Raw genomic sequence first — 12,190 nt, 5'->3', positions numbered from 1 at the left:
ATGCAGAGATAACTACTTAAATATGACATTGACATGCAAAAATAGGAAACGATTTTGCAAAGGAATATTTGAAGAATATAGTCTTGAAATCAGAAAAACAGAGAACAGAGCTCAGGAGTGTCCTAAATTAAACAAGAACCCGTGTAATAAATAATGTGCCTAACAGCCTTTTAAAGATACCCTGACTGCCCACCTTCCCAAACAGAGGTTGCTGTATCAGTGCAGGCTGTAACTGGTACTGGTGAGGCAACGCTGACTCACTGTTAAGGAATTTTAAATTTTATTTTTAATTCTCTTTGAATTTGCCTATAGTGAATCTGGAGTTGTGCTTGACCTCTTCACAACACAATGGGGAAACACTGCGAGAGCTTCTCACCTCCTTAACAAACTGAACATTTATTCTGCTGAGCAAACCTGGTGCTGCCACTAGAGCATTGCACTGTGGAGGGCTGTCAGCTCCTGATAAGCCTTCCCTTCTTCTTCGGATTTGAGATTCGGATTTTCTGTGTGTGCATGTGCTATAGGCCATGGGCACAGGAATGGGTTAACCCCTGGTAAATCAAGCTTTCTTAAGTGATCTGTGAATATGTGAGACAGACTCCTAATACAAGGGTGGGCTTGCCCCAGCTGTGATGAAAATGCCATGGAAAATTTGGGAGTAGTTTGCTTACACTTCCAAGTGCACACGCAGCTGGTTTAACTTTTCTTTTCGAATGTATTCCAGTTGTTTGTGAGCAGCTGGCACACTGAAGCTTCCTCCAGATTTATGCCCTCAACTTTTCTCTTATTCCTCCTCAAATTGCCGGGGCCACAGGTAGAGCGAGGGATGTAGAAGAAGTGGCTGATGTCTCCCTGGATTGCAATGTTCGTATCCACCTCATTGCTTTTGAGACCCACCATGTAGTAGCTGGGATAGCAGATTTTCTTCAATGTGCAAAGAAAGGGAATCTGGTGCATAAAGGCTGCCCATTTCCCACCCTGTCACTATAACTGCTTTGGTTACCATTTTTTCTTGTTTAGTTCCAGATGAACCACCCAGTTCTGTGTTAGTAACTCCCCACACGACTTCATCTGTCCTTGTGCAGTGGCAGGTAGGTAAAATGAAAGATTTTGATGTTTCTGGATGATGTTTTTTGGTTGCTTTGACTTGTTGACCTTATTGATACATTTCAAGGGATATTTTCCTGAGCTGGAAGAATTGTGGTACAGTTGAAGGACTGCAACTACTTCCTTATTTTCCTCATCGAGGCATATATTTTAGTGATGGATGGAAATTTCTGGCAGTTGCTTTTACTTTGTGCCCCATGAGAGAAAGCTTAGGGGGGAAAGGTGTTTCTGTAGCAAAGCCAAAGATCGTTGCTTGTACAGATTCTCCTGTCCTTTCGTTGAGATCAGTAGATGTGCATCCTCACATTGAAAACATTCAACAGAAGGTGGCACTGATAAAGATCAGGTAATCAAAGCTCACTTTTGTTCGCATCGCGTATGCCTCCTTCAGCTGCTGAAATAATCAGAGTGTACGCTGTTCCTGAAATCCTTTTCATACCTTTGAGGAACTCCGCATGCCCTTTTGGCTCTTTGAGGGCGAAAAATTGAGACTTCTTCAGAGAACAGAAAAGAATTCGGAGCTCTCTGTAACATTTCTAAGTTGGATGTGGAAGTGTTCATGCCAAGTCTGCATTTTATATATGCGTTTCCTCTGACTTCCTTTATCTTTCAATACTGGCCTCCTGGGAGATGCTGGAACATTGTGTGACCCAGTGCCTGAGGCTTCTTTTTGCAGAGTGAGCGTTAATGGAGGGAAGCCAGTGGGGTACCGCACGTTATCCATAACCTATCCTGGAAAGCCTCTGCCCACCCTGCTCCTGAGACAACGTCCCACACACATAATAAGGATAACTTTGGACAGATTGCATTATAGTGAAAAATGTACACGCGCTTTTACAGTACAGATGGGGCTCCTTGAATTTTTGGAAAAAAAAATATATGTATGAGGGTCTGTTTATTGCTATGCAGCATCACTTTAAAAATATGCCTGGCTGTACTGCTGGGTTGCTGCCCAAGTTCATGCAGCAGCATCGTTGCTTACAGCGTGTTGAACAAATAGAAGACATGTTGAGCAGTTTTATCAAAGGAATTATGGCGAGATGTAAATCTACTGCCTCACCTACAAATAAAGCCCACAGTGAAGGGAAAAAAAGTATTCAAAAAGAGGACAAAGAGGATGTGAGGCATGATGTACCGTAGAAATAAACATTGCCCCAATTGACTGATTATTGGTGTGTAGTTAATGTGAAATAGGTGGTTGTTTAGGTAATTGGATGCTTTTTATTTCATGAAAATGAAATGGGGTTGTTGTGGCAGAACCATCTCAAGGGAGTTGTGGGCAATTATATGTCATTACTAAGTGTATATTAATAGGTCCTGGTAATTCAGCCGTACTATATTTTTCAAATAAACAAAAATCTTCAAGTCCCACAATAGCCTCCAATTAAGAGGAAGTTTCACAGCAGTGTCTAAGAAATAATGTAAACTGAAAACAGCAGTCAGGATAAATGGGAGAGTAGATTTCCAAGCAAAGCTAAATTTTTAACTTTGAGCTGTGTTAATAATTCACAAAACAAACTCTAGATGCACTATCTGTGCTTTCAGCTGCTTGGTCCAATCAGTCCATTATTTTTAGATTTAAAGTAGAAAGAAAAAAAGTAATTTCCATTGAGGTCTGTTGTATCAATAATGCAAGGTTATTTCAACTGTATTGGAGGATGTTGCAGTCAACATCAGGATCATGCACTGTTCTGCTTCAATCTTAGAGATAACAATTATTCAAACTTACATTTTAATCTTTTTTCTTTTTTCATTTTTAAATAGCACAAAAATGTTTCTCTTACCTCCGTACAACATTACAGGCTGCCACTCAGAATCATTTTACCTATTCCAGCAGATCCCTCAGGCCTTCCTACAAAGTTCTAAATAATCCATTACATCAAAAGCAGAGTTTTGTCCGTGAAAGACAGATACGAAGGGGAAGACCTGACCTTTTAGCAGAGTACCCTATTCAGGAAAGAATCATCATTTCCATGGCAAGGAGAAAGGCAGTTTTCAAGCCATTTATTTTCTGAACTTTTCTGTCCTAAATTTAAAGGAAGAAAAAAACTGAGAATCGTATGCAAGCCTAAGAAAATAATGTTTGCTATCAACTAATCAGTGTTGTACCACAATGAGGTATTAAGCTTTATCTGTTAGGCAGCTACATGGAAAAGTAGGATGTAAGGGTCTTTCTCAGCTTCAAGTAGTGTTTTCTTTTCAAGATACTGTAGGATATCTTATTAATAGTTAAAATAGGAAAAGACATTGAATCTTTCCAAGATCACCTTCCTTCTAGATAATAATTAACTGAAATGTAAATCCATGTAATGTTCATAGTGTTTTTTTTCATTGTGTGAATTTTATTTCCATGCTGGATAGGCTTTGTGTTCTTGCAGTGTCTGTTCTCCTTTGTGGTAGAACACTCTGTGTATCTCGGTGGGACAGTGCTGCTTTTATCCTGTCTCTGGAGAAGGCACTTCTCATGCTTTATGTTGTGACTCCTCCCTAGCAGGATGGAGTGATAGATACACTAGGAAATAAGTAAACTATACCTTCTCTTCAAGGCCAGGTTGGATTGGCTTTGAGCAACTGGATCTAGTGGAAGGTGTCTCTGCCCATGGCAGAGGGGCTGGAACTGGATGATCTTTAAGGTCCCTTCCAACCCAAACTATTCTATGATTCTATGACATTTTAGAGAAGGGTCAAGTTCTATGATTCTCCAGCTTGCAAAAGAGATCATTTCAGCTGGTCCATGAGTGATGGTATCATCAGGCAGCCCTGAAGAAAGCTGTCACTTTATTTGGTTTATTCGCTCAGTCCCTTGAACAAGGGAATCTGTCTGAGACTAGGAAAGGCTGTTGTAGAAGAGGTTGATTTATTTGCCTTGTAAAATGGAGTCTGAGAGGGAATATGATTGCCCTTTTTAAAATACATCAGGGAAGTAAACACCCCATGGAGAGAAGAACAAATTAACCCAAAAGGCAATGTTAGCACAGGAACAAATGGTTATAAACTAGCTGTGAATTATTTAAATTAGAAATTACATGAAGGGTTTTAACCACCTCAGAATACTGGAAAGCAGAAAAATTAGCTTGTTTTCTGGTCGAGCTTGCTCTGTTTATGAAAAGAACTTTAAGAAGTCATTTCTGCAGTCTTGAGGGCCTGTTGATTCTCGAGGTCCCTCACAATTTTGTGTTAATAGATCATTCTGAAAAGCAAATGCTAAATAATCGCAGAAGGTGGTCAGATTTTCTCCAAAGGATGGAGAACCGTAATGAGCATGAAACAAGCATGAATGAGATTCTCCAGCCACACAGAGCAAGTACAGCAAGATCTTGGGATTATTTGGATTGCTTTCAGCAGGCTTTTGGCAGGACTGCTGCTTGAGGCGGTGGCTTCTTTCAGGAGCAGCTTCTGCTGCTTTTCCTTGTAGCAGAGAAGCTCTCTTATACTCTGATTCACGTAGTTTTCTTTCTAAGTTTCCATAAACTGCAATGTTTCTACTTAATCCCTTCAGCCCTCACCCAAAGCAAAGTCCTTTGCTCTGAGACAGGACAGCCCTCTCTCTCCTTTTGCCATTATAATGAAATAATGGAAAATTCTTGTCATTTCTGGAAGCAGAATACCAGGTTATTGCCAAGTATCTCCCTCCTTTCCCATAAAAATATTCTTACTTTCTTAATCACAATTACATGTGGTGTTACCTTCTATTGTGGCAGTGTTTCACACCAGCAGTTAACTTTTCCACAATGGACAGAACGTTTTCCTTAGTTAAGTTCTCAAGATTGCTAGAGATCTTTCTGAGTTAAAAGAGAGATCATCATTAAAATCCTTTTCATTTATACTTTCAGCTCCTTTAATTTCAGTACAAGAATCTTTAGAGGATAAATGGCTCAGGGCGTCTTTTCTTCTCTGTAGTTCTTAGCCTGTATTACACTCGTGAAAGTAAATGTTTTCCCAAACATGAAGAATTCCTGTGCTTGTTTTTCTTCAAGGAAGCCATTCAGGCAAAGATCTCCTTCTCGGTGTACTGGGCTTTATACCTGTATCTGAAGGAATGTGTGGGGCTGCTGAAGAATCTTCACTGAAATATTATGCCTTTGAGCACCTTCCTTCCAGCATGTTTGCAGAAGCAAAGGAAGAACCGTACACCCTGTGCTTCTCCAAGCTGTTACGGAGGAGACTTGAATTTGCCTGTGAGACCAGACCTGTGCAGCACACCAGAGTCCATCATACTGTGCCTTCTCTCCAAATGCCTCTCTGAGGCTGTTAGACCTATTTTCGTCTTCCTAATTCAAGCCAAAATGCACCAATGTTATTTTCTCATCATTATTAAAATAATGCCAAATGGAGAATGTTCTGTCAACAGTTCCCAAGGAAAACAGCCACTAAAGAAATTCTGCCTATGACAAAATAATTTCTTTCTTTTCATCTCAGAAGTGAAATTCAGGTTTGCTGTTCCACGGGTGGTGGCCAGCAACATGCGTTTTCAGGGCCATGTTTATTTATCGTCTTTATCGCACACAAGTTTCTGTGGATGACGAAGGAAAAGAGCTCTGCTCTTAGTAGTGGATTAGGTGTCAGTTCTTATATAAAGAACCTTCTGTAATTGCTGCAGCTGAGTGAAATCATTGAAGTTGCCTATAACTTGTATTTTTCGAATTACACAACCTTTGACCTGTATATCGTTAACGGCTCTATTCACCAGAGAGCATTGCGTCCCTTTGCACCAGCATCGGCTTCTGCCTGTTGTGACGGGTGTTTGTTGCAATGCACATCTTAACAAGGCTCTTCTCAATTCTTTTCAGCCACCCAAAGCTGAAAGTCTAAACGGTTTGCTGTTGGGATACCGGATCTACTATCGGGAACTGGATTACGACACTGGATCTGGAACAGAATCCAAAACCATCCAGAACCCTTCAGCTTTAAGAGCAGAGCTCACGCGTAAGCCCATGTTTTGAACTCGTGTTATATCCCGGAATGGTAATCTGTCCTTATACCAGACACTATATGCCCTCTTGCCCCATCAAAATAATGCACAACTGTGTCTAAGAGGACTGAGGATAATTTAGCTTTTACACAATCAGGGTGAAGATGCTGAAAAATGCTAATAACTTCCTTCTGATCAGCATCACTTGTAATGGTACACGCTAATCTATGCCAGCACGCTTAAATTTATGTTCTGTCCCCCATGTATCTCCTGATTTCCTGCTTTCCACTACCTCCATTTCATGATTATCCTGGTATAATTTGTTCTGCCATCAGACAAAAAGGGCTTAATTTTCCTCAATTGGGAACATTTTTCTTTCTTGCTATTTTTTTCATAGTTTAGATAATTGACTTTTCTTTCTTTTTGCAGTATAAGAAAACAGCTTAGGAGAAATTTTTAATAGAATTTTTACAATTTCAATATACTCCTCCCTGTTTTGGAAGAAAATAGCAAAAATAAGCAAGAATTTTAAGGTGCATGCTTGCCATGTTAGTCACTGGGGATTTGGGATCTTGTGGAAAGAAGGTGGAGAGGGAAGGGACTAAGAGAAAAATGAAAAGGATTTTTAGACAAAGCTTAGAACGGAAATCAGAGGAAAGAACAAGCAGAATAATATCATGGAAGTCAAAGATGTGAGCACTCGGTAGCCTGACAGATACAGTCCAGCAGTGAGATGTACTCATGAAGGCACCAGCTTTCGTGCTGGGTAATGTCAGTGGAATATTCAGAACAATTAATACTGACTCTAAGAGCAGCAGAATAGGGTTGAGTGAAACTATTAAGATATTCTGCATCATCTTCTGTGTTTTCTTGAAGCCATAAAAGCAGTTCCTACAAAAGCAAGAGTGAGTTTAGTGCATGTGTGGGGAAAGACGGTGTCTTAAATATAGTTAAGCACCTAACTCTGACGTCCTGCATATCATCTGTGCTGAATGAGACTTCTCAGAGAGTTTTAACCATGACAGAGTAGAGGTGTAAAGCTCCTATAGATATGCATAAGGGTTTTTTTTCCAGACAAAAGCTGAATGACTATGTATACTATTAGAAAATAGTTACTTTGGACGCTGTCTAATCTCACAAGCCATGTAACCTGTAAAACCTACTGATTTTCTCTCTTCCCCCTTCTTGGCTGGCCATGCGTCTACTTTCCTAATAGCAGTAGAGTAGAAAAAAATCCATGCTATACCTATTCAGGGAGTCAAGAGAGAGAGAAAAGGGTAGAGATATGTATTTTAAGAGAAGTTTCCCTCTTTCTCCTCATAATATGACAATTCTCACCTTCGTACACCTCTGATCCTCATTGACCTATAGGTTTGCACAGCTTAGCATATTCATACAATTTGCTCACAGCAGGAATATTGAATTCTGCAAATGAAACTGTGGGAAATCTAACACACGTGTAAAGAAGCGAGTCCTGTCCTATTGTAGCTGCCTGCTCTCTGTGGCCTATGTTCCAGGTCTTTACCCTGCAGCTCTTCAGGGTTTGAATTTTGCATGTTGAAAAATAGGGATGTAATACAGCGTTGAGAGTTTCCATCACAGAAATCGTTTCCTTTTACTAGTTTGTTCTCTTTAGTCAAGAAGTCAGAACATTTCTGTGTTGTATATTTGTGAGAGATTCTCTGTTTGAGGAGGAATTGAAACAGCCCCATGTGAGTGAGATGTTTTTGATGTGTTACGAGAAAGTGATGTGATTTTATTGCCCTTCAAGGTATAGTCCTAAAGCTCAAACTGTGTATGTGTGTGCTGCATCATTTACCTCTGTCTCTGCTGTACATCATTTGCAATAACTATTTCCTTGCACTGTAACAAGCTTTCTGCTTTGCTTACCCTGAATAGCCCAAAGCAGCTTCAAGACAGTGAACAGCAGCTCTGCATTAACGACGTATGAATTAACACGTAAGTGCACATTGCCTTTAGACGAGACTCTTTGTAGTGGTTCAGAATACACTATGGGCAAACTCCTATGGTTCTTCTCAGTGGATCTAGCAGAAATCAGCACAGATTAATGACTCTGCTTACTTGAGTTTCTTTTTCTTTAAGCCTTTGCTTTTCCTAAATCAAGAGACATTGATGATGCAAGTAGGTAGCTGTTGTAAAAACGTGGCTGCTGGGAAGGTAAAACATTATTGACTGTAACAACCCAGTATTGCTGATGTTAAATGAATTTTGATTCACTTGCTACATATTTTTGCAATCCATCTGCGTTTAGCTGTGTCACATCATTAGTCCTGTGATTCAAGCACTGCAATGCTCACGCATTCCATGGAGTTGGAGGCCAGTTTAGAGAGGGCCCAATGAATTTATGTGCATCTACAGAGGTGTTTTCAATTGGAAATGAATAAAATAGCATTCGACAGAGTTAAAAGGCAAGTTGCTTTGTGGTAATGATGGTTCACTAGATAGGTTTTGCCCAAGGCTTTTGAGTCACAGATTGTGATGGGCTAAAAAAAATGAAGCCCTATCCCCACTGAAACTTGCATGCATGAACTCTCATGCGTTCCATTTTCTCCCACATTCACTTAACACTAAAATCTCCCATGTGGTTTTTCATGGCAGCAATTAAAACTTCCCTGTACAAGCTACCTAGTACTATATTGTACATACCTTGCTATTTTTTGTTTGTTTATGAACATAGCACCATTATTGCTTGCTACATGTTTTGCAGTCTGGTCGAGTTTAGTGGTATCACGTCAAAAAGTTAGTGATATATCAGGTATGATTTCTAGTATGCCTGAAACTGGGGAATGATGCTGTGCTCTGAGTCAGGTGTAGGAGCACAACACTTTTAAACACTTCAGTGAAACTGAAATTAGACAGACCTTTATGATTAAGCATATTGAACTTTACCAAACCAATGGTATACTGTCAGCCACAGAGTTAAGGGTACTATGATTCATAGATAGCCAAGAAAATTATTGGCAAAGGGAGAAATTTGGACCCCTGGCCATGTGTGCCTTAATTCAATTCTCATTTACATAGAGCAATTTATATCGTTGATTGCTTTCTTACTCTGATTTCACTGTTAAATATTTTAGATGAGAAATATTTTTGTTAGGATTGATGCTTTCATCCTGAAAATGCAAAATCTGAAATGAAACTGCTCAGGTGCTGCCTCCTCTTATGACGTGTACATGATTCTACTCTATCCTCATTTACATCTACTAATTACTCTCATACAATTGAGTTTTCTAGGGCTTTCTCACACTGCTCTCACTCTCCTACCTCATCTGTCAGAGTAGTTTCTATGTGTCAGCAAAGAAATCGCTTGCCTGATGGCTAAATGGAGTCTAGACTTCAAAGGCTCCTTTCCCATTGTGATTGATGTTCAGGCTGTGGTCACTTTGGAGTGCCATGCAATACTTTGAATAGGACTCCAGACTCCCGGCTGCAGATCATCATCTGCACCCTGCTTCAGCAGTGACGTTCTTGAGCAGTGTATTTGCTAAATGAATCCCGAGATGAAAGTCCCTAGGATTAGGCAAAGGCTTGAAGCCACATTCTTTCCTAACAGTAGAGACCAAAGGGAGCCCATATGTTGAACATTCAAAGCAAAATCCTGCCTTTTTCTGTCATTAAGAATGACCTAGAGTTGTTCCTCTGGCTAGTTACCCATCAGGAATGATTCCTCTTGCTGGAGCAAACACCATGAGGAAAACACTGGAAAATCCTGCCATTTCATTGCAAAGCTTTTTCATGATTATGCAAATCCCGCCATGGTGTGTGAGTTAAGGAAGGGTGGAAGTAGCCAATGTACTATTTAACACTATATTTCTCAAGAGAGAAATCTGGTGATAAAGAGGTGATGGAATCTAAAAGATGTCTGTAATATAGTATGTAATGTAATATTTTACTTTTTCAGAGTTGAAGAAATACAAGAGATATGAGGTGCTAATGACAGCATATAATGTAATTGGTGAGAGCCCAACCAGCACACCAGTGGAAGTCTTTGTAGGTGAAGCAGGTAGGTACAAGGAAAAGAAATTGTTTGTTTTGTTTCTTTTTAAAGTACTGGCATATTTTAGTATTCTCATGTCCAGGAATGGAATTATTGGAAAAATTCCCCAGTCATGATGAGTAACAATTTTTTTGAATGTCCTCTCCTGGAACAGGTTGGCACTGACAGTTTCTTGCCATTTGAAAGCCGTCTGGTCTACACAAATAAGGAAGAAAGGGCATTTGAAAGAAAGAAGAGAAAATATTTTTGGAGTTACAGGCGGATGACTGTTCATACCAAATTAGCTTGAGGGAAAAATTGACTCAAGTTAGAGAAGTGAAAAGTGGAGCACAGGAAAGCCACAAGGGAAAAGCAACAAAACTAGAAAACAAGGGAGACTTGGAAATCTGGTTCTTTTATTTTATAGCTCTTTGTGTAGAGGCATTGCCTGTGCACTAGACCTTGCTGTATTTTTTATGGTTCTGAAGCCAGGAAGACCTTGTGTCCACTTTAATGCTAGCTTTGGGGGCACAGGTGATGATTACTGTCAGGAACATGCTGACTCTGTACCTGCATCTGGGCTCTACAGAAGCCAAGGGTCAGCACCACTGTTCATGCCAACACTTGTTATGGATCCACTGCATGAATCCAGGTTGTATTTATGAAATGTAACTCGCTGATCATTTTTAAATCCCTCCGCTGAAATGCCAGAGGCAGAATTTGGGACGAGACAGTTAACTAGACGCTTCTTTGGCTCTTTGGTGATTTTGCAAAGCCCAGATAACCCACAGCTGAGTCTGTCTTCTCAGTACCTCTAGCTGAGAAGCGTGGGACTGGAATAGCTGATGTCTTTCTCACAGCCACAACGGTGGTGCCGTATTTATGGTGACCCCAGCTGGAGAGAGGCTGGCGCTGAAATAGTTGTTAGTTATGGTATCAATTTCTACAGCAGCATCTTTTGAAGCTTAGAACAAGCATAGGCGACACGCGCCCTCCTGTTGTTCAGTCTGCCACCATGAACGAATCCGATTACACTTTTGTTGTTTTGTCTCAAGGCTAGGATGTAGGAGCTATCAAACCCACTGCTAATTCATTTCATTATTATTCATTAAATATTCTATTGCTCAAAAGTAAGCAAAGCACATTCTTTCAAAGTCTACTGCGCTTTTTTTTTTAAACTCTACTTAACCTTTTCATTTCAAATACGGTGTAACATTCACTATCTCACTCTGAAAACATCATCAATTAATCAGAGCAGCATGGTTCTGGAGAGACAGCTGGCAATATTTACATTTTTTTTTTTATTTAGTTTGTTGCTGCTCCAACTTACTTCTGCAACTGCAGCAAAGAAAGTCCCAAGTGGAGCCAACTGTAGCTGGCTTCGAAATACTTTGCTGTTCCAGAGCCAAACATCTCACTGCTGCAAACGGAGCCAGCACATGCATTTGTACACATGTACACAGCACAGAAAATCAGCCAGGGAAAGTCAGGAGATGCTGTTATATTGTGTCTTTTAATCCCACAGGCCACGTCTTCCATATCGTAACTCAGACAAGGAACAGGGCAATGAGGGAGCCAAACTTGGGAGGAAACTGAGATATCCAGGAGACCTTTCACAAGGCAGGGCTGGTATATCTGAAATTGCAGCATGAGTCTGATGGTTTTTTTGGAAATACTGGATTTACCTCTGGTTAGGGACAATCCGGGTTCATGCGGTAGAAATGATGAATGTAGGATCTTCCTGCTGATTTTCACTCTTGTTGTGTGAAGTTATTGTACTTTGTTATATAACTGCCTCTTCCACCTCCAGAACTGGCTGTGATTTATACTGTGAGTAAAGTGATTGGAGACGGTATTGCAATTTAAGTTTTAAATTGATTTGTGACACCTTTGAGTTAAAGTGTGCTTTTGGAAATACAAGTTTTTTGTTGTTATTGTTTCCTTGATGTTCTTACCCGTGGTAAAGGCAGTTAAGCAGAGCGCTGGAAAAAAATGGGTCCGCTTAGCTTCAGCAATGGGGCATCTGTGTTAAAAATAGAGGAAACCTTCCCAATAAACAAGTGCCAGCAACACAGGCATCGCACTGAACACAAAATGACTGAAGGCCCCAGATAACTTACGTTTTAGTGCTGTTAAATGGTGGTTCATTCTGTTGTAAGGGCTGTAGTAATTCT

The 12,190-nt window shown here is 40.2% G+C and overlaps 1 protein-coding gene across 2 annotated transcripts in view; it reads left to right on the top strand.

Moving 5' to 3' along the window:
- The window catches only part of SDK1 (sidekick cell adhesion molecule 1), a 405,082-nt gene that overhangs the window by 346,575 nt on the left and 46,317 nt on the right, over positions 1 to 12,190 (top strand). Inside the window, exons 32-35 of one of the 2 annotated variants that reach the window (XM_054080679.1) lie at positions 1,021 to 1,091; positions 5,898 to 6,033; positions 7,919 to 7,978; positions 9,942 to 10,043. In XM_054080679.1, coding sequence (XP_053936654.1) covers positions 1,021 to 1,091; positions 5,898 to 6,033; positions 7,919 to 7,978; positions 9,942 to 10,043 — 369 coding nt within the window. The remainder of the gene's footprint in view (positions 1 to 1,020; positions 1,092 to 5,897; positions 6,034 to 7,918; positions 7,979 to 9,941; positions 10,044 to 12,190) is intronic. The other variant, XM_054080680.1, reaches the window with a different exon arrangement.

This window comes from Cuculus canorus, chromosome 15 (assembly GCF_017976375.1).
Source record: "Cuculus canorus isolate bCucCan1 chromosome 15, bCucCan1.pri, whole genome shotgun sequence".
In the NCBI taxonomy this organism is placed as follows: domain Eukaryota; kingdom Metazoa; phylum Chordata; class Aves; order Cuculiformes; family Cuculidae; genus Cuculus; species Cuculus canorus.
The sequence above is the reverse complement of the archived record's forward strand: the minus strand, read 5'-3'. Positions and strand labels throughout refer to the sequence as shown.